We start from the raw sequence: 27,019 nt of genomic DNA, 5'->3' as shown, positions 1-27,019 counted from the left end.
ACCTTTCCAAGCTTGAAAAGTTTTATGAGGATAAGGCTAGGGAGAAGGCCATCCAAGATGACATTGCAAGGAAGAGGCAATTATTAGAAGCCATGAAAGAGAGTGGGTATGACGAAATAATCGGAAATAATCGGGAAAAATTCGTTTGGTACAAAATATTCATTTTTTTTCAATTTTTTTAATATATAAACCATCTACAACATAAAATAAATACATTGACACATAAATATGATAAAAGAACTAATATATAAGATGTTTAATATCATTTCTAGTGCTAAAATCACACATAACATTGAATCATGTCATGAATAGTAAGTCCTGACTCCTGAGTCCCAACTCAGCCTCAAAATATCAACAAAAAATATAATAATGTATCTCATCATGTCATAATGTCATATATAATAAAATGAAGAAAATAACTAAAGTCTAATCCTATTGATTTCCTCTGCCCCTCTTGCGAGAAAATGCCACAGCTTTCCCTTTCCCTCTAGATGTAGAAGCTGGTTTTGGAGGAGTTGGCAGTGGAGTCTGCTGTGCTCTAGAAGCTGAAGAACTAGAAGTAGGAGCTATAGGAGGTAGACCACGTCCTCTATTGGTGGCAGGGGTAGCCCGGGCAGGTGGTGTCACCTGGAAACATTACAATCTCCCAATCCTGAAATCTTGAAAAACTGATAAGTCTGCTGGATTTTGAATGAAATCTAAAATTCTACTTTCTCCATATGAAATCCAATGAGGCCGGAACCACTCTCAAACATCCTGAGTCATTTCATGGTAATGTTAAAAATTTAAGTAAAAGGATGAATGTCACTTTTACTTTAAGAATTTAACATTACCATGAATAACATATCAATACTAGGGCCTAGACTTGATCATTAAGTTGCCCCACTCAAAAATTATTTGTTTCTTTAAAAAAAAATTGCATTTCGAACATTTAGCATCCCTTATAAAACCGCGCTGCCCAACCCTGGGCGATAAATTGAGAAAAAATCGCGATTTTTTCAAATTATAGCGATTTTTTTCGAAATTATCAGGTATAAAAAAAAATCCGTGATTATTACTCGCGATAATATCGGCTTCGGGAAAAAATCGTGATAAAACGATAATATTGCGATTTTCACAACACTGCTTTGGATCAACATTGGAAAAAACAATGCAAAGAAACTTCTCATCAATACATTGCTAGATGGTGGTATGATTCAGATATTCCATTTAATGCTGCTCGCTCACCTTATTACCAAGCTATCTGGGACTTTGTTATAGCTATAGGATAGGGCTTCAAAGGCCCTAGTATGCATGACTTGAGGGGAGCTCTTTTGCAAAAAGAGATATCTTCCATTGATGAGTATTTGGTTGAGTATAAAGATTCATGGCTAAAAACAGGTTGTTCCATCATGGTAGATGGATGGACCGATGGAAAGAACCACACTATCATTAATTTCCTTATTTCTTGCCCTCAAGTAACCATGTTTTTGAGATCAGTTGATGCCTCTGATAAGGTGAAGGATGTAGCCCTTCTATTTGAGCTTTTGGATGACATTATTCAGGAAGTTGGGGAGCAGAATGTTGTGCAAGTCATCACCGATAATGCCTCAAACTATGTTCTTGCTGGAAAGATGCTTGAGTCCAAATATAGGACCATATTTTGGACTCCATGTGCTGCACATTGCATAGGCCTCATGCTTGAGGACATAGGCAAAGTGGAGTGGGTAAAAAACACTGTAGAGCATGCCAAGTGCATTACAAAATACATTTACAACCACTCATGGGTATTGAACCTAATGAGGAAAAACACTGGGGGCAAAGAGCTTGTTAGGCCTGCAATTACGAGATTTGCAACTCCCTTCCTCACGTTGCAATGTCTCAATGGTCAACATAAAAACTTGTAGAAAATGTTTTCTTTTGATGAATGGACTCAATCTCGGTGGGCTCGTAGACAAGATGGAAAAGACACCAAAAGAAAGTGTTTGACAATTATTTTTGGAAAAGGTCTGTAGAGCTTGTGAAAATTACCGAGCCCCTTGTTAAGGTGCTAAGGATGGTGGATGGGGAAAAATTGGCCATGGGCTACATTTATGAGGTTATGGATCAGGCAAAGGAGCAGATATGGGAAGCTTACAAGGATAGGTTAGCTAAATATGGCCGTATATGGGAGATCATTGATAACAGATGGAACAATCAACTCCATCGTCCTATACATGCAGCTGGGTATTTTTTGAACCCAAAGTATCATTATAAAGATCGGCTAGGAGATCTGCAGGATGGGGAGGTCAGAGCTGGATTGATTGATTGCTTGGAGCGCATGGTCCCTACCCATGCAGACCAGTTGGAAATACATAGACAACTTACTGTTTTCAATATGGCAGGTGGTAGCTTTGGCCAAAACTTGGCAAAGATGGCAAGAGATGTGGATCAACCAGGTAAGCAATTCTAATTTCCAATTTTTTTTCTTTTCAAGTTAAAATTGTATATGCTCTTTACAATTCAAATTATAAACGAAGTTACTAATTAATGTCTTTTTCTTTGCAGCACATTGGTGGGAGTTATTTGGTGGCCAGTGTCCTTGATTGCAAAGTTTTGCAATTAGAGTCCTCAGTCAAACTTGCAGTGCTTCAGGTTGTGAGCGCAATTGGTCTGTTTTTGAGCACATACACATGAAGAAGAGAAACCGTTCGGAACAAAAACGGTTAAATGATCTTGTTTTCGTGCAATACAACCTTCGACTAAGGAGGAACCAAAGAATGAACAAAATATCTGATCTAGATGCCATTGTGTTGGACGATATTGATCCAACATCAGAATGGGTGGAGGAGACTGAAGATCCTGTGTTTGATGCTGATTTTTATTGACATGGCATTAGTCGGGGATGAAGCAGATTTTGTGGCGGCATCAGAACCAGGATCAGTAGCAGCATCAAGGAAAGGCAAAGAACCAATGGAAGGCACTAGTCGTGCGGGTCGACAAACTCATGCTTCCATTACATCCACTTCTATTGTTATTGGTGGCATCGCTACTGAGGTTGCAGATCAGGCTAAGGCATCCTCAGACTCTGAACCAGATGATGTCTATGTAGCTCCTGATGATGATCCTGTGTCTAGTAGTGGTGATGAACTTGATGATTGATCATGTGTACACTGTAGACTTGTAGTAGGCCAATGGCCTCATTGCTTGCAACATTGTTTTTGGACTTTATAGGCCATTTAGAGCCTCATTGCTTGCAACATTGTTTTTGGACTTTATAGGCCATTTAGAGCCTCATTGCTTATGTATTTTACTATTTTGTCGATGATATGTATTGCACTCGGTGCCATTTTGATATATTCACCTTTACATGGTATATAAATGAGCAAACTTTGCATATTTTGTCTCTATTGGCTTGGAATCATGGTTTTAAATCTTAAAAATAGTTTTGTTTCATAAAAAAATAATTATTTAATGTATTTGTCTAAAACTGGTTCGTTTAGACCTAACCAGTCCTGGTTCGACCGGTTCCGGTCGGTAACCCGGTTCATTAGGTGGAGCCGTCCGGTCACTGGTTTCGGTTTTTAAAACATTGGAACTTAGAATTGGTATTGTGGTAAGTTCATGTTAACTTAGTTCTTCAGTTCTAGTAAGTTTATCTCAAAATTTTCCTTTACATTTTCATCTGTTATTTCTTCAGTTGCGATCTCTGCTTATACTAGCACAATGGCAGGTCCTATAGTTAGATTTGTTCTTACTGTATATGCTCCTTTAAATGTAACTTATACTCCTAATTTGCCTCATGATAAAGCCTATTGAATATCGCAAATTCATCCCAAAATTTGCAAGGAACGTGATTACGGTTAAGGATAATCTCAATGCTTTCTTGAAGATTATTAATTACTTGGATTTTGAATACGAAGATGTTGTCATGAAGATGTTCGTGCAAACCCTCAAAGGGTATGCATAAGCATGGTACAAGTCACAACTTGCTGCCTCCGTTAATGGATGGGAATCCTTCAAACGCAAGTTTACAGAGAAGCGTGATCATAAGCAAGAGAGCTCTTTCTTGTTGATAGAGTTTACTTTTATCAACAAGAAAGAGAATGAAACTGTATCTAAGTTCAATACTCGCTTCTATAAAATTTTTCTTAAAATCCCTCAAAATGTTTGTCTGAATGTTGAAATTACCTTAGTATATTAGTTTCAAGCATTTGATGGATACTTTGGTTTCTTTCTTAGGGAAAATAATGTAGAAAATGTGGAGGATGCTTTAGATGATGCTCTTAAGATTGAGAAAAATCTTTTGGGGGCCAAGAAAGTCCAAGCTCATTCCTCCATATTATTTGATCCACAAGGAAGTGTTAGAAAATCAGACAGGCAAAAAGTTTCTCTTATATTGATAATTACTTGTGACATTCTTGTAGTCTTATTATTTTCTCTTTATGTTCTTTTTATCTTTGTTTCATCAAGTGATCTGAAAATGAGGCACTTAGGCTTCTTGTCTAACTTACAAGAACCTCTCTCACTTCTAAAGCTTAAATTATTCCCAAGTCTTCATGATTAACCAATGCGGAATTAAAAAGCATGCTTGAAATAGGTGTATGCTTGTGTTTATTTTGGACTGTTAAGTGTTGTAATTACTATTGCTTATGCTGATATTTTAAATACAAAGAACATTAAATAATGCAGCAAGTAAAGCACACACATAACAACAATATTAATTTGGAGTTCACCCAAAACTCTTGGGCTACGTCTCCGTGAGCTCTAGTCAACTTGACTAGGCTCTCTGGGATTATGGCAGCAATTCTTTTACAAGTCTTTGACTCAACTCCATCGGTTTACACAGAACACGATGGGCTTGCTTTACTATCTCATCCCCGGCTCTGAAGCTCTTGGCTTTCTGGCTCTGGCTCTGGCTCTTGCTCTTGCTCTAGCTCTGGCTCTGGCTCTGGCTCTCAGCTCTGGCTTTGGCTCTGGCTCTCGTTCTTTGGCTCTGGCTCCGGTTCTGGCTCTGGCTCTTTGGCTCTGGCTCTGGCTCTTTGGCTCTGGCTCCAGTTCTGGCTTTGGCTCTTTGGCTCTGGCTCCGGTTTTGGCTCTCGGCTCTCACTCTGGCTTCTCTGAGCTCTTTCTCTCGGCCTTTGCGTGCCTCTGTGAGTCGCTCGACCTCCAAGCAACTCCAACAACCTTCAGCAACAATACGCTGCTGTCAATTGAGCTCTCTGGCTTTTCACTCGACCTCCGAGTGACTCCAAAGACTCTATGCGCGCTCAACTCTTGCTCATTGTTCGCTCAGCCTGCTCTCTCCGTTCATCAATTGAGCTCTCTGGCTTCTTTGAGGCAGTCCTCCGGCTTTGCGGCTATGATAGCCGTTTTCTCTGTGCATAATCATTCTCTTTCGCCTCTGTGGCTCTCTGAGCTTCATAACGCATAGGTGTGATGGCGGTTTCTAATGGAAAGGGACTGGCGCACGGGAAAACTGGTCGTTTTTCCTTCCTATGCAGAAATGGACACATAATGCAATACACAGAGAAACACGCGAAAAACACATCTTTGGCCGTTTAGCCGGACTTCAAGTGTTATGCAATCGCGTCCATAATCTTATCGGGTCCGCCTGAAATCGCTATTGCAAGTCGCTTGGCCTGGTTCCAAGGTCTCCCTTTGTATTTCAAAAATACATTAAAACATGGAAAATCCCGTGAAAATGGCTTTGGTTCGGATCTAAAATATTATGTATTGGCATTCATAGCCCCGTTGAGTCCGCATATATGTATATATATCGCAAGTCGCGTGTATCGCGAGGACTCGGTGTAAGCTATATGGTGTAACTGTGGCCGTCGTCGATTGCGATCCGCCGATACTGGTGATCGGCATCGCGCATCGCGGGGTCCTACCTTTGCCTCGTGGCATCGCCGATTGCGATCCGCCAATATCAGCGATTGGCATATCGCTCGGCTCGGGACCTTTGCCTCATATACACTGCCTGCCTCCCATTCGACCCATCGACCCGATCATCAGAGGTCGCCGATCGGGGGTGCCTTCCGCTCGACTTTAAGTCCTCTTGGCCTCATGCGATTTCCTCTTTTGAAGGGTTTTTTGCCCATTTTAAAGGGATTTTGCCTCTTTTCCCAAAGAACAAGGGGAGCCTCTTTGTGATAACTTTTTCATCTGAAGTCCGTTTTGGCCCATTCAAATTGCAGTAGATTCAGAATGAGGTGATCTCTGCAATGGGGCTAGTTCCAGAAACTTCCTTGGACTTTCATTTTCCTCTGATTTACAAGGGATTTGTGCCATTTGGCACCTTTTACCTCTTCTATGAAGTCTTTTAGACTTAGAGGTTTATCCAAGATCCATTTTTGGATCACGCCTTCCCACTAAGAAAACTTTTGGTCTCCAAAAGACTGATATACTGATCTGAACAGTAAATGAGAGTGACTCACCCTCTTTTTTCAGCCTCCCTACACTTGCCTTGCTTAGTGCCTCTGAACCAAAGTTTCTGACCACTTCCCTTCTTGGATGGGCTGGTCTTCCTGGGAAGAACTGTCTTCCTCCTTGCCTTCCTGCAGAACTTCTGCTGAAATGGTCATAGAAGGTGGTTTGAGCTTCTCTGCTTTGATCATTGATCCAAGGTGGCTCAAACAAATGTGAAGTACATCTGCTCCACAAACTTTCATTTGTATCTGTTAGACAAGCTGTCAACAACAACAGAAATACAAACAACAACTGGATGGCCTAAACTCCTGCTTCAACAAAAGAAATAGATTTCATAACTTGTGAACACCTCCATACAAATGATGGAATAGATAACAAGCCCACAAAACATGCCTTTAAACAAATGACCCTTCAAGTCAAGCATGTAGAAAAAGACCATTAGGACTCTTTTTCAAAAGATGAAACACTTCATCATTATCTCCATTTGGAGACCAAGTTAACTTCTCCCAAGTCAACATGGCATCACATGCATGTCAAAGCAATCAACCCTGCAAGTTAATTACACATACATGTTCAAAAACAAGGAAATCATCAACATCCCTGTGTTCATGCATCTCATGCTCATGCATGCATTTCATCCTTCAACTTTCACTTAAGCACACTGTACTTTCGAAGCTGAAATGAAATATAATGTAGATGTATCAATATACATGCAATCTCAATCGGATAAGAACTCTAACCGTTTCTTACCAATCCCTTTCAAAGTTACTACCTTTGTCTGCACATCAGCATCATCATGTGAATCATTCTGAGACACATCATTCATGGAATCTTCACTTCCATCTCTGCCATCTTCTCTTTCCACTTTCTTCAACTTTTGTGGAAGCATTGCTGGATTTAGAGTCCAACATTTTGCAGCAAGATGTCCTTGCTTATGGCAATAAGTGCACTGCATGTGCATCCTCTTGATAGCATGATTTGCCTTGTCCAATGGACCTTTGGCTTCTTGCTTCTTTTCCTTCAAAAGCTTCTTGTGTGTGGCCATTCTCTTCCAACATCTAGAAACATTATGGTTATCCAAACCACAAAAGGAACAAGCAATTCTTTTTCCATATCTATGTGGAAATTTATCATGCTTTGCACAATCAAAAGGAAAATGTTTAGAACCAGATTTATACCTGCCTCTTTCACCTTTATTGCCTTCATGAGGAGGTGAAGCAAATGAAGAAGTGGCTCCCTTTGGAACACCATCAATATCTTCAAGGCTGTTGGAGTCTCCCCAACTCTCTGGTTCAAGTGTATGCTTCTGAACACCTGCATCCTGCAAATGATGTTTCAATCTATTGCATTCTTCTTGAATACAATCTTCACACTCTGTAATGCAACCCCTTCTTGGATCTGTTTCAATGGCCTTCATGGCAGCTTTGGAACTCTCTCCATAAGACTGTCCATAGCTAAGACCCAAATACTTAGGCCTTTCCTCTTCACCTTTGCAAACTTTAAACAATATTCAGTCTGCAAAACAAGCATACAATCAGCCTCTGACTGTTTAAACACCTTTTAGACAAGCAATCTTTGCTTTGTCAATCGAGCATTCTGATATAACCTTCTTTGAAGGCGTGGTCCGATACCACCTGATCTGAAAATGGGGCTCTTAGGCTTCTTGTCTAACTTACAAGAACCTCTCCCACTTCCAAAGCTTAAATTATTCCCAAGTCTTCATGATTAACCAATGTGGAATTAAAAAGCGTGCTTGAAATAGGTGTACGCTTGTGTTTATTTTGCATTGTTAAGTGCTGTAATTACTGTTGCTTATGCTGATATTTTAAATACAAAGAACAATAAATAATGCAGCAAGTAAAGCACACATAACAACAATATTAATTTGGAGTTCACCCAAAACTCTTGGGCTATGTCTCTGTGAGCTCTAGTCAACTTGACCAGGCTCTCTGGGACTATGGCAGCAGTTCTTTTACAAGTCTTTGACTCAACTCCATCAGTTTACACGGAACACGATGGGCTTACTTTACCATCTCATCCCTGGCTCTGAAGCTCTCGACTTTCTGGCTCTGGCTCTCGCTTTGGCTCTTGGCTCTGGCTCTGGTTCTGGCTCTGGCTCTCGGCTCTGACTCTGGCTCTAGCTCTTTGGCTCTGGCTTCGGTTCTGGCTCTCGGCTCTCGCTCTGGCTTCTCTAAGCTCTTTCTCTCAGCCTTTGCGTGCCTTTGTGAGTCGCTCGACCTCCAAGCAACTCCAACAACCTTCAGCAACAATACGTTGCTGTCAATTGAGCTCTTTGGCTTTTCACTCGACCTTCGAGTGACTCTAAAGACTCTCTGTGTGCTCAGCTTTTGCTCGCTGTTCGCTCAGCGTGCTCTCTTCGTTCATCAATTGAGCTCTCTGGCTTCTTTGAGGCAATCCTCCAGCTCTGCGCCCTCCATAGCCGTTTTCTCTGTGCATAATCATTCTCTTTCGCCTCTATGGCTCTCTGAGCTTCATAACGCACAGGTGTGATGGCGGTTTCCAATGGAAAGGGACCGGCGCACGGGAAAACTGGTCGTTTTGCCTTCCTGTGCAGAAATGGACACATAATGCAATACACAGAGAAACACGTGAAAAACACATCTTTGGCCGTTTAGCCGGACTTCAAGTGTTATGCAATCATGTCCATAATCTTATCGAGTCCGCCTGAAATAGCTATCGCAAGTCGCTTGGCCTGGTTCCAAGGCTTCGCTTTGTATTTCAAAAATACATTAAAACATGGAAAATCCTGTGAAAATGGCTTTGGTTCGGATCTGAAATATTATGTATTGGCATTCATAGCCCCAGTCCGCATATATGTATATATATATCGTAAGTTGCGTGTATCGCGGGGACTCAGAGTAAGCCATATGGTGTGATTGCTGCCGACGCCGATTACGATCCGCCGATATCTGTGATCGACATATCGCGCGTCGTGGGGTCCTACCTTTGACTCGTGGCATCGCCGATTGCGATCTGCCGATATCGGCGGTCGGCATATCGCTCGGTCGGGGACCTTTGCCTCATATACACTGCTTGCCTCCGATCCGACCCGTCGACCCAATCATCGGAGGTCGTCGATCGGGGTGCCTTCCGCCTGACTTTAAGTCCTCCTCTTGGCCTCATGCGATTTCCTCTTTTGAAGGGTTTTTTGCCCCTTTTTAAAGGATTTTTGCCTCTTTTCCCAAAGAACAAGGGGAGCTTCTCTTTATGATAACTTCTTCATCTGAATCCATTTTGGCCCATTCAAATTGCAGTAGATTCAGAATGAGGTGATCTCTGCAATGGGGCTAGTTCCAGGAACTTCCTTGGACTTCCATTTTCCTCTGATTTACAGAGGATTTGTGCCATTTGGCACCTTTTACCTCTTATATGAAGTCTTTTAGACTTAGAGGTTTATCCAGGATCCATTTTTGGATCATCAAATAATCATCAAATCAAAACATGAAGATCAACAACACCAGATGTAGGCACTCAGCCAGGGCTAAACCCCCCCTCTAGGGGAAAACTTAGTCAAACTCTTCCACTAATCAAATTGAGATAGACCAAGACCTTAGACCTGACCAAAAGACCTTCCTCTTCTACCAAGTCAGCCTTCCAAGATGATTCGACAAACTTTAGTAGTCTCTTCTTGTTCAGTACCTTCAGCCTTCCAAGATGATTCAACAAACTTCAGTAGTCTCTTCTTGTTCAGTACCTTCAGCCCAGCAACAATCCAGAATTTCGGCCCTACTGCAGTCCTGCAACTTCGACCTCCTCAGCAACTTCAAATTTCGCACGTGTGAGTCAAAGAGAGAGAAAAATAACTTCTTGCTTGACAAATTTCTCCTTCTCCTTCGCTAGGGTTTTCTCTTCCTTCTTGGGAATTTCACTCTTTTCCTGTCTCCATCTACTGTAGATCGAACTTGTTGTGAATGTGTTCAAAATGAGTCGACTTGCTGCGCTTTTATAGTGGATTTTGCCTCCTTAGTAAGGCCAATTTGGTGGAGGAGGCCAAGAAGGGTCTTTTGCATATTGACAAGGACAAGGACTCTTGATATAAACCCTAGAAGCCTACAATGGAGGCTTTGACCTAAAAATCATTGACCCAAGCATGAAACCCATGCTTTAATAAGTCAATTTATTTTATAATAAAATTCCTTTTTCTTTCTTTTGACAAATACATTACATCATGACTCAAATACAATTATGAAGACTGACACTAGTTACATTTTTCAACACTCACTATTAACTAGGGAGGTATTGATAATTACATATATACAAAGGTACATGAAGATCTCAAAGTGATATACTCTATGAAGAGTTCACAACACACGCAGTGCTACAAATTAGATACTTGACCAGGATACTCTAATCGGGTGGGACTAAGGTGTACTCAAGCTTTAGCCACTCTAGGTACTATCAAGCTTTTAAGCTCTAACACCAACCCAGGGTTCTAGGTGTGTATCCAAGGTCGGAGCACCATGAGTAGCACCACCCTCCCTACTTCGGGATCTAGACAACATAGAGGCTGCGCAAATGTCCTCTGAAGCATCTTGTTGCCACAAGATGCTTCATCTCTCCTAAGCATGCTTCAAACGTTCAATATTTTTATGGAGAGATCCTGCACAATCACAACCCCATTCAATAATAAATTTTTAAAGATATATTCAAGTAAACACAAACCTTCGAGGTCCTTAATCAAACATCAAGTTATCCATATACAACTTTGTCGAAAGCTTTCTTCTTTCACTTTTTTAGTAGCACCATATACAACTTCAGTACTTCTCAAGTCTTTTGTCTGCAAATCCATTAGTACTATCATTCATTCTTTGGTTTCATCTTTTCTTCAAGGTATTCATTATGACTGTCATAATATGCCCTCCCTCTTAATTGGGGAGATATACCCTTTCTTTCATCCAAGCTCCCTCTCAACTCAGGGAGATCAATAGCGACCTTCTTTTATAACATCAGAGAAACTTCAACCTTTCAAGGCTTCATTCTTCCTCATCGCATCAAGGTCATCTTGATCATCATTATTCTTATAACTTACTTCATCATGCTCATCAACATCTTTAATTATGAATATCTTCAATATCTTGAAGATTATGTATCTGCAAAACTTTAATAGCAAGTACAATGAAATACAAATATACAAAAGCATGATGTTAAATATATTATGTCATTTCAATGGAAGCATCAAAACATTCAAGCTTTATCAAACACCTAAACCTAGTTAGGTTCATAACAAGGGTCACATCTTTTATATTCTAGACTTCAACAACTTGCTAGGGTTTTGTCACAAACCCTAGACGTCAACATCCAGACTTAATCAAGATTTCAATCCAATCATAGCACTATATATCTAGGGCTTCAATATTATGTCCTAGAATTCATAACAGATTCTACAGGGTTTTTGTTATAAACCCTAGATTTCTTTAATCAGTGATCAAGTTAGCATACTCGAATATACACATCTAAGATTTCATTATCATGCACTGGCATTTCATATCAATCTCTACTAGGTAAACCCAAGATACAAACATCGAAGTTAGATATACAACAATTTTGACCATGCTAGGGTTTCGATCAAATGGGCTAATATCAATGTGTTAAAGCTCCGACTTCGACTCGGAAACGGCCAGGGTCGACTTCGACTCCGACTCTGTATTGACTCGGCTGGTTTGATTTCAATGACTCGATCGTTGTAAAAAATACATTAAATATTTTTTTTTTATAAAAAACATAATTTTAAAGATTTTCATTCATGTTTCCAAACACAAAGCTTTAGAATATAGAGAGAAGACAACATATGATCAAGGTAGGCTCATGAATATATCCATTATATCAAAATGGCACCCAGTGCATTGTCCAATACAAAGTTCATATTTAAAAACCAATGCCAGGTTTCTTTTCTGCCTCAGCCTAAGGACAATCTCTAGACTACAACAACAATAATACCAATTGTCTGCCCCTAATGAAGTCTCAAAACCCTTGATTTAATTTTGGTCAAGCTCCAGAACAATCAGAGGTAAATATGTATTTATTAGTCCATTGCCAGAACATTTGCCTTTTTAAAAACATTGTATGGCTCAATGCATTGTTTCGGTTTTCTAATTCATGCCACTAGGATAACCATACTTCGGCCTTGTAATTTTCAAAACTTTCTCACATTGATAGATTACTTTAGGGCTATAAATATGCAATAAACAACCAAACCATTGATATGTAGGAGGCGAAACAACTTTTGACAAATGTGCTTCAGGATATTTGTCAAATAACCGAGTCGGCCGAGTTGCTACCTTGTCATTACCGAGTCGGCCGAGTTGTTACCGAGTCAACCGAGTCAATGATTGGCTCGGTAAAAACTCGGCTAGCCGTTCTGTTTTGGCCACTGAGTTGACTTGGCCAGGCATTGGCTCGGTCTGACTCGGCCGAGTCGGAGTCGACTCCACTGTTTTTTAAAACAATGGCTAATATACACCTAGGGTTTCATTCCTAGGATCTTACTTTTAGTTATTACAAGGGTTTTGTTCATAAACCCCAATTTTCCAAACCCTAAAGATCTAGTGTTTTATTATATAACCTAGACATTAACAACAAACCCTAAAGGACTAGGGTTTTTATCATGACATTATGAAAACCCTAAACTTCAAAAGAATAGGATTTCACTATATGTTTTAGACTTGATAAAAAAACCCTAAGAAGACTAGGATTTTATTATTAACATTAACATAGCGTTAGCATCAAGAGGTTAGGGATTTTATAGTGAACCCTAAGGATTAGGGTTTCATAAGAATGATCAAATGGCAAGAGATAGTATAATGAGGGTAGATTCATTCTAATGATTAATCACCCTTAACAAGAAATTTTGAGATTCAAAATCCTAGACATAACGATGTCAGTAATGTAAAGCCAGTTTCAAAAGAGAATGATCATACCTATTCTATAGAGAGAACCTTGTAACAAAACTTGTAGTCTAAGACATACCTTGAGTTTTTCTTTAAGAAACCTTTTAGGACATCAGTTTTTGAAGGGCTTCCTTGCAACAAAACTTCTTTCATGATTCAAGTCTTTCCTTTGAAGTCTCCTTCATAACCTTTGTGTTTTCTGCAAGCTTTCCTAACCAAGGAAAAATATAAAAAAAAGGTTATTAATATGCAATACAAACAAATCTTGATGGAGGAGGAAACCAAATATAAAAGAGGAAACAAGGAGCAAGATACTTATCTTTTGGTAAAATGGTGAAGGCTCCCTCTTTAATCTGATCCTTTTGAGGGATACCTACAACTTTTAACAATAATTCAAAAAGTTTTGAAAAGATATATTAGATCTATGAGCTCTAGAAATCAAAATATAAAAGGAAACACCGCAAAACTTAAAGTAGAAGGATATGCAAGGGATAGTATCCCTAAGAGACTTTAGCAAATAAGTCTTTGACTTCAGATTCTTCAATCTTGTTCTTCTTAGGTGGAGCTTCATCGACAACATTTGCATGTTCTCTTTTTCTCTTCTTATTCCTTGGATCTTCAGGACATTGACTTTTGTAGTGTCCCATCTTATGACACTTGTAGCATTCAATCATTGATAGATCAAACTTCTTCTTTGGTCCTTTGAACTTCTTGTATGTTCCCTTCTTCTTGTGATGGACAGTGTAGGCATTAGAAGTGTTGTTTTCGTCATCCTCCTTTTTATCATTTACTAATGAAATGTAGGGTTTTTCTTGACTACATGCATTCCACATTTGTTCAAAGGTTGGTGTATCCTTCCAACTGCTAATTCCTGATGCAAAAGAGCTCCAAGATTTTGGTAGACCTAGTAGTGTAGCAATCACAAGTTCTTTCTCTAGTACAACTTCATCTATAGCTTGGAGTTCATCTCTTATTCTAGAGATTCTTACAAAATATGATGAAACAGTATCATCTTTTGTCATCTTTATTGTTCTTAGTTCATTCTTGAGACTAGCTATTTGACCAATGTTCTTGATGGTAAATAACTTGGAGAGGGCTTCATACATTTCTTGAGTGGAATCTATATTGGATATGTATGGGATTAGATTGTCCTTTACTCCATCTACTATTAGATTCATGGCCAAGATGTCGGTTTCCCTGAACTTCTCCTTTCCTGCATCATCTGTAGGTTTCTTAAATTTTCCTTGAACAAGATCCAAAACTTTATGCTTAGCGAGAATAAGATCTATCCTCTTCTTCCATGCCCTGTAGTTGGAGGCTCCTTCTAGCTTGTTTTCTATCTTCATTGTGGTTGACATAGTCTCTATAGATAGTAGGCTTCTCTTCTTATATGATCCTTTTCTTAATGACCTTCTTTTGTTCCTTCCTCCTTAACCTTTCTTTCAATAGACCTTCAAGCTGCCTTTTTCCTTCCTTCTTTACCTTAGCTCTGATACCATGTTAGAAAATTAGAAAGGCAGAAAGATTCTCTTATATTGATAATTACTTGTGATATTCTTGTAGTCTTATTATCTTCTCTTTATGTTCTTTTTATCTTTGTTTCATCAAGCAATCATCAAATCAAAACATGAAGATCAACGACACTAGATGTAGGCACTCAGCCAGGGCTAAACCCTCTCTCTAGGGGAGAACCTCGTCAAACTCTTCCACTAATCAAATTGAGATAGACCAAGACTTTAGACTTCACCAAAAGACCTTCCTCCTCCACCATGTTAGCCTTCTAAGATGATTCAACAAACTTCGATAGTTTCTTCTTGTCCAACAACTTCAACCCAACAACAATCTAGAATTTTGGCCCTACTGCAGTCCTGCAACTTCGACCTCCCTGACAACTTCAAAATTTCGCACGTGTGAGTCAAAGAAAGAGAAAAACAACTTCTTTCTTAACAAATGTCTCCTTCTTCGCTAGGGTTTCTCTTCCTTCTTGGGAATTTCACACTCTTTTCCGGTCTCAAGCTACTGTAGATCGAACTTGTTGTGAATGTGTTCCAAATGAGTCGAGTTGCTACCCTTTTATGGTGTATTCTGCCTCCCTAATAAAGCTGTCTTGTCCAGGTTGAGGCCGACTTGGTGGAGGAGGCCTAGAAGACCTTATTTACATAAAAATAAATTTCTTCTTTGATAGATAAAGCCCAAGAAGCTTCTTTTACATATTGACAAGGATATGAACTCTTGACATAAACCCTAGAAGCCTAGACCTAAGAATCATTGACCCAAGCATGAAACCCATGCTTTAATAAGTCAATTTCTTTTATAATAAAATTCCTTTTTCTTTCTTTTGACAAATACATTATATCATGACTTGAATACAATTATGAAGACCGACACTAGTTACATTTTTCAACAGGAAGGACATTCCAAGAATTTAGAAAGGAGATAGGAGCTAAAAATAATGAAGTGCCTGCAAGATCTGAGTAATAAAATGATCAAATTAGAGAAAAATTTACAAAATCAGCAAGCTGTTCCTGCAAATTAATGACCATTTCAGCCTAGATAGCGCCCTCCAGGAAAGCTTTTTCAAATTGAAAAGAAGCCTGAGGAGCTTAGAGTTCCTGTGCCCAAAAGATTCATTGAATACATTATCCATGACTTAAGCCAATTGCATCCCATAAATATTCCAAGTTTCCAATGGTAAAGGGGTGAGTCAACAATTTTTTTCCTTTAAATCCTAAACATTTTGATGCATGTAGGAGTAATATGTCACCTACCAGTATGGCTCTACTTGGAAGCCAAATGGCTATGTCAACTGTTGATAAAGTACAGTCTAAAGCTGTAGCCATGGTTGTTGAGATCACCAAAACCCCAGGAAAGGCAAGGCACTGAACAATCAACAAATAAAGCCTAATGTACCAAAGGATACTCAACAAGTCACTGCCCCAATCCAACAAGATCTTGTGATCCTCCATAATTCAAATTTTTGCCTTAGAAGTGAATTAGCAAAGACGAAGATTAAAGGACTTTTTTTTTTCTTAATTTCTCAGAAAAAATCACGTGAGACTTTTTTGGTCGAAGCGTTTCGAACCATCCAGTGTGGTTCATCGTCAGGGTAAGATGGAGAAGCAGATCTAACATACGTTTAAATAGAGAGAGCACAATGTAGAGATGATGAACCGCTTATCTTGACGATGAACCATACTTCTCTATTTAAACCTATGTTAGATCTGCTTCTCCATCTTATCTTGACTATGAACCACACTGGATGGTTCGAAACACGTTGACCAAAAAAGTCTCATGTGACTTTTTCTGAAAAAATCTTTCCTTTATACACATTATGGATCACAAAAGCCTTAATTCAGAAATATGAAGATTCCTGTACCACTCATAGAATTGATACACATGCCTAGACAAAAAGAAGGCATCAGTAAATTCTTGGGTTTAGGTGGTTCTATTGATCCATCAAATGATAATCCACAAGTATATCTTGGTATGAATAAACTGATAAGCCCCACCTTTTTACATTTCCTTACTTGTTAATGGCGTGTTACTTCACAATTGCATGTTAGATTTGGAAGCCTTGACGAATGTCATGACTCTCGAGGTGATGAAGGAATTAGGACTAAGTTACTAACAATTTCTAAGCCATATAGGAATGTACAGATTGTGGATTCACATGAAGTGTAGGTATGTTGGGTCATTAAAGACCTTGTAGTATAGATACTGGAATATCCAGATAAGATCTTAACCATGGATGTTGTTGTGATTGATTGTCCTACAAAATGGGGTATGTTATTATCTAGGATGTGGGCAACTAATGCAAGAGGTGGCATTCAAATGGACCAGTCATATGCTGACATCCCTGTTGCCCTAAACTACACGGTAAGATTGTTTCGTGAAAAGATGCTGCATAATGTTGAAAACCCACAACAACTAGGTAATGAATCTTTGTATCCTGAGGTATCCAAGCTTGAGTTGGGAACATTTGTGGTGATGGATGACCACGATGAATCAATTATACCCCATGAAATTGTTGATGAGAAATTGACAAATAATTTGTGGAGTATGCTTTTTGACATTGCAGTGTCCAAATCAGGAGCAGGGGCAGGGTTGTTTTCACGTCCCCAACAGGTATTATTTCTCCATTTTTGTTTCGTTTAGAATTTGATTGTATTAACAGTGCAGTTGAGTACGAGGCTTTATTGTTGGGTCTTGAACCTGCATGAAAGATGGGCATCAAACTATTAAAAGTGAAAGGGGATTATGAACTTGTGATAAAACAAGTAAAGAATTTAGGTGAAACAAGGAATCCTAGACTCAAAAGATATAGGGAAGCCATTTGGGATGGAATTGGTTGTTTTCAGGCATTTGGCATTATTGTTCTCCCACGAAGCTTGAACAAGTTGGCAGATTCCATGGCATCATCTGCAACATTTTTTCAACCATGTGTATCCATCCCTTATATTGGATACTTGGTTGAGGTAATTTTTAGACCTTCTATTCCTAACAATATCGGTTGTTGGCAAGTTTTAAAAAATGAGAGGCATATTTCAGTTTTCTTAATTCTATTGATGATTTTTCTTGCCACTTAGTTGACAATGTGAAGGAAGATTCTGAAATTTTTGGTCCCTTTAGGAAGGTTATTTGATAAATTTGACGTTTTTGTAGGGACTAACAAATCTGCTTTGAATGAATGGGTAGGTGATTTGGTCTTGTTGTGGGATAAAACTTTAAAAGAAATGTAAAACCTAGAGACCATGGCAAGTTTTACAATTTGTGGTTGGGACCATAGCTCATTAATGCAACAACAGGTCCCAACACCTTTTATCTTTCCAACTTGGATGGCATAAGAGAGGAGTTTCCAATTAAAGGACAACGACTTAAATTATACTTTCCATGATTATTTAAAAATAAATCATAATAAATAAGAAATAAAAAAAGGGTTTCTGTTGGGTATTTAGAATAATTTCAGTTTGTTGTTTTTTAATTTTAAATTCTCGTTTTGTCATTTATTTCAAATCCTTTTACTATTACATTCATCTATTTTCATTGAGAATCACAGTTGGTTGTATTGCAGAACTTCAAGTATCATTTAGCCCTTTATCTTCCTTGATTTTGTCTCCATTTTCAGCTAATGACGTTGCCCAGAGTTGAAATTTTCCAATTTGATATCACCTGACAACTTCCTCTTGTATTGCAAAGTCACCTATGGTCAAGCTTGGATGAGGCTAATCTTCCATATAGTTCGCTCATTTGATCTTAGTAGGCATGGGTAGTGTTAAAGAGACTATAGTAAGTGTCTTCAGTCATTTTATGGTATAGTTTCTTTATTCATTCGCTTTTGAGTCAGTTGTCCTTGGTATGTGCCTCATCCAACCTTAGAGATATGACATCACATACTTGTACTTACATGATTTTATGCTTCATGCCGTGGAAGAGGTTTTCATCATTGCTTCTCTCTTCGCAGATCATTCCTTATCGACTCTGATGCATCATCTGGGGATTGATCTAGGAGCTAGAGTACCTTGATCATCGTAGCCTTATTGGCGATCATCTCATATCTAACAGGGCTGAGCATTGTTGGGCCCTTATTGGATGATCTTCATCAAGGGTTCAACCTCAGATCTTTTTTTCATACCGATGAGTTGTACTCGTACCTTAGAACCCATTAGCCTTATTGGTGGGTTCCTTTGTGTCTAGCAGATGTTTTCATCACTGGAACATGACTAGATGACTTTCTCCCAGTTGTTGTCTTCAGCTCATTTCCTAGTGGGAGGAGTGTACTTTCGAGATGCATTGCAGGTTGCAGATGGGCAGGCATGGTCATTATTATATTTGCAGTTGAGAAACATAGATACCATGTAGTTGACTTCATAGCCCAGTGGATAGACAATTATTGACAGGTCATTTCTCATTGGCCAATTGCACAGTTTCAAAATATAGAGATTCAGTGGTTCTCGACATCCCATAAGGAGACATCGTCCCCTCGAGTCTTTAGTGTTAACCCCAGTAGCACTTCTTACTATTGAAGGGTTACGGTCCATTGAGACTCAGTCACACTAGTCTATTTCTAGATGCTTCATGGCATAATAATCAATCAGAGGACCTTATATTTTCAATTTTGTCATATTTTAGAAAACTGCTATTTTAGGAAGTTCTTTTTTTTTCGATATTCAGACCATCAGGGGCCCACATATCAAATTTGACGACTTCTTGATCTTGGTGAAAAAGTGCGTCTAATGGGACTGTTTTCACCCAGATCTAGAATGACACTTTTTTCCTTAGCTTTTGTGATTTTTTGTGATTATGGCGCATTATGTTATTTTGACCAAAAGTTGTACTTTCGTGCTTTTTTTTATTTTGGTGAAGATTTCCTTTTTAGGCATGTATATAATTAGTAAGCTTATATATTTGGTAGGTGCAGGTGTTGGTCATGGTTCCTAGCTAGCAACTGAGGGGTGGTCTGAGCTTCCTTTTCTTGGAAAAGTTAGTAGTTGAGTAGCATTTTTGCCATTGGCTTCTGTCTTAAATCAACACTTGGTGTGGATATAAATCATATCTTTGTATAATTTTTTCAAGGATTATGACTTCAAAGTTGAAGTCATAAGTTGTGAAATAATTAAATTTTTATTTAATTATTTAATCACATGGAAAAGGATTCAAATAGTTTTAATGAGAGAATGGGAGCTTTTACTAAATGTCTTCATGAGTAAAGCTAGAGGAAAAGCGAGATTTTTCCAATTCAATGAGGAGATGTGAAAAACAGATTTTGTTGATGTTTCCACTCAAGAAGTGAAGCAAATAAAGTAGATTTTGTTTATGTTTCTACTCAAGAAGTGGAGCAAAGAAAACAAATTTTGTGTTTTTGCCAAAATAATTGAAAGTGAAAAAGGAAGAAAGGTTGGTTGTACTTACAAAGCTTTTGGCCTTTTCAACTTTTCCTTGCTTTGAGCCATTGGATCAACTAGTTTAAGGGAGGAAATGTTTCTTCCATATATGCATATTAGAGCACCAGTACATGGGTTGGACAGTTTCTATTAGATGCTTTGGTAGCAGCGTAAATTTCACTTTCCTGTGTTCTAGTCTCTCAGACGACTACCTACACAGCAAGCGAAGGAACTCACATTAATTTGTCACTTAATATTCAATATGGTGCTACCACCTTCTTGGGTAATTTGTGATTTTATTCAATTATGTTTGATTCTAACTCTTTGAATGTATTGGAGGCCATTGAATGATTTTTTATGCAGTGTGATGGTATATTGAAGTGCACTTGTTTTGAATTATTTCACTCGAGGCACACATTTGTTTCTTGCATCACTTTCAATTTCATTGCTACTATTACTTTCAGAAATCTAATTTCAACCATTACAAATTTCATTTTAAAGAATTACTTCACTTTTGGTTGCTTATCAGCAAGTCAAAAGTGAAGCTTTGTTGTATGCTAATCAAATTGAAGTTTTATGCAGGAATATTAAGTGGATAATAGCATACATCATCTAGGGACACCCCCCAGAGACTGGAAAACACCAATCTGAACAGAGAGACTTTCAATCGTGATAGGGTTGACTGTCTAAAAGTGTCATGCAGGTTTGTCAATACATATTTGCATGATAACAAGAGGCTAGGATTTGCAGGGTCATAAGAGCAGAGGAGTGACAAGGGCTATAGCTCTCTGATATATCAAAACTGTTTTTTACCACTATCCAAGTTGTAGAGGCTAGGGTTTATAGGGTCCTAAGAATAGAAGAGTGACAAGGGCTTTAACACTTTGATATGTTGAAGGGTTTCCCAAGATATTATTGGGTTGAGTTTTTCATGAAGATAACTAAACGGGATAAACTGTACCTTTAATCATACTACTTGATTCCGACATGTATGAGTGATTTCCCTGAGTGTTGTTCTTGGTGTGCTATAGCTACAAGATTGCTGGAAAGTTTATGTAATAATGGTTTTAGGTGTGCCCAGGGGGTATTCAATATATCCAAGGGTATATGGGAGATCAAATCCATAGACAGATTCTATCTAACGCAATCCTAGTGAGCTACCAATAAAGGTGTACAAGGGCATCCAATTCAGTGACCTCACTTGTATTCCGTGTATGTATATTTCACAACTTTTACCTGCTAAATGATAGTTCTCTATGGTTTAAGATGGCTAAACACCTCTCTGGCCTTAAAATAAAAATTGTCTAAAATTTGGGCACAGGCTAGCACAAGAACATGCTCTAATTCCACTGGTGGTGTTTCTTGATAGCGGAAACATAATAATTAGAGAGGCATAGACAAAAATATAATTGTGGAAAGCAAATAAATAGAACCGAAGTATTGAAACAACAAAAATAGGCAAACCTTTATGGATATTCTGAATAAAAAGCAATGCTCATTTACCTTTTTGAGAGGCAACCCCAATTGAGCAGAGCTCCAATACAATATCAAAATACTTTCATACCCAATTACATAGTTTCTACTATTTAGTACTCTAAATAGTTTCTAACAAGGTCAAAACCCTAACCACCCTGTGGCCCTTCATTAACAAGGCTACAACAACCAATTAATCGACCTTCTTTAATGAGGCCACCTTACATTTATTGATTCCACACTTGAATTAACCAGTGGGTCTTATCTAGTAGAGATGACCATGATACATTAAGTGACAACCTATCACCTAACTATGGGAATTAGGGTGGGACCCTAACACTTCGTTTGGAAGCACCTTCTTGGTGGTTTTCTCCTTGTAGGTAAGAAAGGCAATCATTTTCTCCTAAGGATGAAGGAAAATTTTCTTCATTTGGTCTCAAATAGATTCAAAAGACATAGGAATCATTGTCATTTCATAATTGAGACTTTTGCCATCTTCCTTGATTAAGAAAATATACCTTCTGAAAAATGAGATTGCAATTAGAAGGGAGATTTCCTTCCAAGCTTATGCTATGGGCTATGGCATCTTAACATCTGGAACAATTTTCCCAAGGAAAGGCTCTTGCAATCTCAATATAGAGATGCCTTTTTTGTGTCCAATGCAATTTCAATTCCTTTGTATTCACGAATCTTGATGAATGCTATTTGTCTAATGTGAAGTGACAGATAGTGTACGTCATAGTGAAATCTGAAACTTGGAATGCTTACGTCCAACTTATCACTAATTTCTTCCATAAACTTGGCTGGATTTAAATTTTCTCCAATTGCATTGTGTTTTTAAGCAATTTCCATTGTGTCTTTATTGTTCTTTCTGCTGTGGCAACTTAATATCTGGAACATTGTTCCCATGGAACAACTCTTGACAACTCAACTGAGAGGTGCCCCTTTAGTGGTCCAATGTAATGTTATTTTTATTTTCTGAAAATGTTTCATATGTTATTCAGAGGACAAATAAGTACATCGAGATTCTAACTGGTTACAACAATCAGACAACAGGGGTGCCGAGAAAGTTCTTGTCTACAAAATCTAGAAAGGCTGACATATGAACCTGGGCCCTAACAGAGACGGACTCAACATCACAACAGAATGCATTGAGGTTCTCTCTTAGGAGTAAAGCCAACTCTTGCTTAAAGTTTCTCAAATTGCCTAAAGGTAAAATGGTGAGGATCCTCATTGAATGTAACTTTACAACAATATTTCAACACAAGGAAAATTGGCAACTGTCCATAACCATCCAAGTGCCCCTGAGGAGGAGCCCCAACCATGAGAGTGGTTCTACAAAAAGGGAATGAAATTCAACTTGAAAACATGTCCAGAAAACTCTGGCAGTTTGACATTTCCAAAAAATATGTTGACCTATCTCATCCTTACAGCACAAGGCAAATGCCAAATCAATAATGCCAACTTTGTACAGCCTACTCTTGACAACCAATCCTTGATGAAGCAACAACCAACCCCCAAACTTTATCTTTGAAAGGAGTATGAACCTTCCAAATGGTTTGACAGCTCCTCATCCATTGCACCACTGGATTTCTAAGCTCCCATCTTTTATTTAAGTGGGTACCAAGGTCAGAGGAGTTCCTAATTAGCTCATAATGATCCTTAGTCTTATAGATATAAATAGGATTCCCGCTCCTCCATTGCCCATCCTCGATAGGGAGCCTTTCCCATGCATTTGTATTTTATATAAAAAACTTTCTGGAATCATACAATGAAGACCATCTAAAACAATGCTGTTGGCATCAGATAGCTTCTGAGTGTGGTTTGGAGTCCTCCATGTGTGCCAATCCTGGGTGTCATCGTTGCACATGTTTTTCCAGGGAAACGTTCAAACAAGCCTTTCCTAGTCAACCTTTTACCTACGTAATTTGGTTAGCATCCAACCTGGTCCCCTGAAGACTGGAACGTTCAGATTGGCTGGGATGTTAGATCCCAAACATCACAAGGTTCATCAAACTGCCATGAAAGAAATCTGGAGACTGTCTGCTGTGCCTCCCATTCTCTTGTGATCAGAACGAAACTTGAGATTGAATGAAACCGTGTCTCCCATGCCTTTGCATTATCGATGATGTCCCATGTCTGAAAATGACTGTCAATCCCTCCCATACGCTGAGCCTCACTGGATTTGGTGAGGCACTAAGACCAGCCAAGGGGCAACCCATTCCACTGCCTGTTTCTTCCATTTTCTGGCAAGGGCTACCCCTTGGGCTTTAAACTTGGGAAGGCCGAAACATTCTTGATCTCAGGGTAAGGTACCTATGTCCCATACCACAAAAGAAAGCTCCGATTTACCCCCCTGCTTGCCCTAGAGAAATCTTCTGAGAACACAATCTAAAGCTTTATAGGCTGATTGAGAAGCGAAGAGACATGAGGAGTAATACAAGCGTCGTATTGCTAAGATTATGCCCATAACTATAAGTCTCCCAGCAAGTGGTAAGTTGAGAGTGGACGAAGCGTGAAGCTTCTTTTCGAATTTGCTCATGAGCCACCTCCATTGATCTGCAAGAGAAATCTGAATGCCAAAGCATTTCCCAACTACTGAATGATCGCCCCAGGTCTTATGCAATTCCACTTCTAATCCAACCAGTGTGGGAGGTTCTCCTGCCCAATGAAAAAAACCTCAATTTTCTTCTCACTAACAACTGCCCAGCAGCTTCCACAAAAGTATCCAAACATAACATATAACAATGCAAGATCAGTGAACACTGTCTGTACAATATGAAGTTTCAATACTTGAAGAAAATGTTATATATTGTACATCATAGCCAAAACTGAAACTTGCAATGCATGCTTCCAACTTTTGACTGAATTCTTGCATAAACTTTGCTGAATTTTGATTTTTTCAATTTCTGTTTTTATGCCATTTCCTTTCAGTCGTTTCCTTTTCTTTTCTGGGGTTCCTAGCGTTGCCTGATCAAGATCTCTCTGTAGTTGTTGGATACCTTTCTTTTTTCTTAATTTTTTGCCTGCTTTCATGCAACTATATTCACTCTACTGCCTACAGTAAAATATTTAGCCCTTTAAACTGTAAAATTTTGATCTATATCTGATCAAATATAATGTCCAAAATAGATCTGCAGAAGTACAGATTGTTAAATGCTGCAATTGATGTTCAGAACAAGTATTTTCTTTCTTAGAAACCCAGCAGGTCACTCCCACAGCTGCAATGTAATCCCATACACCAATCTCAAGTGCAAGTTATTGACAGAGTTTCTCGGATCCATGATTTTCTAATGGAAGTCTTAAAGTTATGTATCTTGTCTGTAAAATAAAGACAGATGGAGACGAACATTGATGGCTACCGAAATTACGTAACTAAGTAAATGTGATGACCACTAATTGAGTAATACCATGTACATTATAATATGATCATGATACCACATTGACTCTATCAAACTAAAGACGTGGATGTATATATAGAAAACTGCTTTCTTGTTGCCATGGCTATGAGGTTGTTTTTAACTGGGGCGACATAGTCGACAGCACATTTTTGCAGCTTGTGTGAATAATCATAGTGGTCCCATTGATTTATTATTGGAAATATTGTCTGCTCTTCTGTCGTTAGTACTTTGAACTTTGAAGTATTTCAAGAGGACATTGTTAATTGAACAGTGTGTGGCATCTATGTTTGTATTCTTGAGAGAAGTTTGCAACTGTGTTCTGTCAGAAAATTGTGCATGAAGATTTGGACTTTCGGAACTAACCTTGGCAGCTGCTTTCCATGTTTATACTAATGGTATACTGCATTGTATAGATCAATTTTTTCTTTTTCCGACCTTAGAGATGGGAAATTGTGCTTACTGGACAGGAACACATTTCATTTTTTAGATATTGAATGGACAAACTGTATTTGCCTGTTTTGTTGGTGGGTGTGATTCATAAGTGCCGCAGCTTTTGGTTGAGTTAAATTCTTGTAAAATCAAAATTCTTTATTACATAACTTTATACCAACATTTGATCTCTCAAATCATGGTGAAGTTCTCTATATTGTAAAACTCTTTGTATAAACAAGCGCACAGTTTTTTCTTGAATCATGGTCACATACGCAATTTGATGGACTATACTTTCACATTATTCAATTGCCGAGTCCTCCCAAACAAATTATATGATGTATGCTACTTGACAAGTGTTTTTCTCTTTGTGCAGGGGTGTTTTTTGATACATATGGTGAGTATTATGAAGATATGAAGGAGTTCCATGAGTATCTTCCAAAACTACTAAAGCCTGGAGGCATTTACTCTTTTTTCAATGGCCTTTGTGGAGATAATGCATTTTTTCATGTAGTTTACTGTCAATTAGTTGCACTTGAGCTTGCACATCTAGGTTACACCACGCAGTTCATCCCCTTACCGGTAAAAGATTGCTTGGATGAAAATGTATGGAAGGGTGTCAAGCAAAAATACTGGCAATTAGATACTTATTACTTGCCTGTCTGTCAATCATCTTCTGAAGATGATTCCAAATGATTTAATCTGCATTTCTGATTGCATGTCTTTTTGTAGCCAGTCTCTGTTTAAAATTATTGGTTATTATTATTCAGTTTAATTTCCATTATAAACTTATAGTGGGAACAAGTTGTCTTTCAATGTTTGTTTTGCACATACATGTCAACTAAAGGATTGAAATAAACAACCATGAATGACAATTTTTGTTTAGGTATAACTCGAATGGGAAATTGAGGATGTTCCATGGATGTCTCTAATACCATTGGGACACCCAAATATCTTTCTTCCCAGGATGTCTAGGCAACCCCTCTCAAAAGTGGTGTCTAAGAATTGCTGTTTTAGTTAAAAAAGAAAAAGAAACTACCCAGTGCACCATTCGAAGACGATTGATGATTTTGAGGCTGAAGTTGAAGGAATGCTGAAATTGAAGGAATTCATCTATGCATGTTGGTAATATCTGAAGGTACTCATTTGTGTATATTGACTTAAAACATAATGCATGATAACGAGCCCCATGTTAGGTAATTTATTGTGCTTTAAATTACTTTATATTAAATTGTCAATCCAGGTACGTAGATTTGTGAAGTATACACATAATATATGTTAGGGGTTTAGCTTTCAATTCTAATAGAAATAAATTGCAATGAAAGAAAGTTTTATTTTATAAAAACAAATAAAATGACATGAAATGAAATACTAATCTAGAAAAACATACACATATAATCTATGAAAGCATGCAAACCGTCTATGAAAGCGGGTTTAGCTTTTAATTCTAATAGAAATAAATTGCACTGAAAGAAAGTTCTACTTTATAACAACAAATAAAATGACATGAAATGAAATACTAATCTAGAAAAACATA

The 27,019-nt window shown here is 38.3% G+C and overlaps 1 protein-coding gene across 1 annotated transcript in view; it reads left to right on the top strand.

Moving 5' to 3' along the window:
- The window catches only part of LOC149146792 (ankyrin repeat family protein), a 54,874-nt gene extending 28,576 nt beyond the window's left edge, over window positions 1-26,298 (top strand). Inside the window, exon 2 of the mRNA XM_089447131.1 lies at window positions 25,859-26,298. Coding sequence (XP_089303257.1) covers window positions 25,859-26,178 — 320 coding nt within the window. The 3' untranslated portion in view covers window positions 26,179-26,298. The remainder of the gene's footprint in view (window positions 1-25,858) is intronic.
- Window positions 26,299-27,019: the final 721 nt, after the last annotated feature.

This window comes from Pinus tabuliformis, chromosome X (assembly GCF_031772625.1).
Source record: "Pinus tabuliformis cultivar Carrire ecotype Pingquan chromosome X, CPIR1, whole genome shotgun sequence".
Classification (NCBI taxonomy): Eukaryota; Viridiplantae; Streptophyta; class Pinopsida; order Pinales; family Pinaceae; genus Pinus; species Pinus tabuliformis.
The sequence above is the reverse complement of the archived record's forward strand: the minus strand, read 5'-3'. Positions and strand labels throughout refer to the sequence as shown.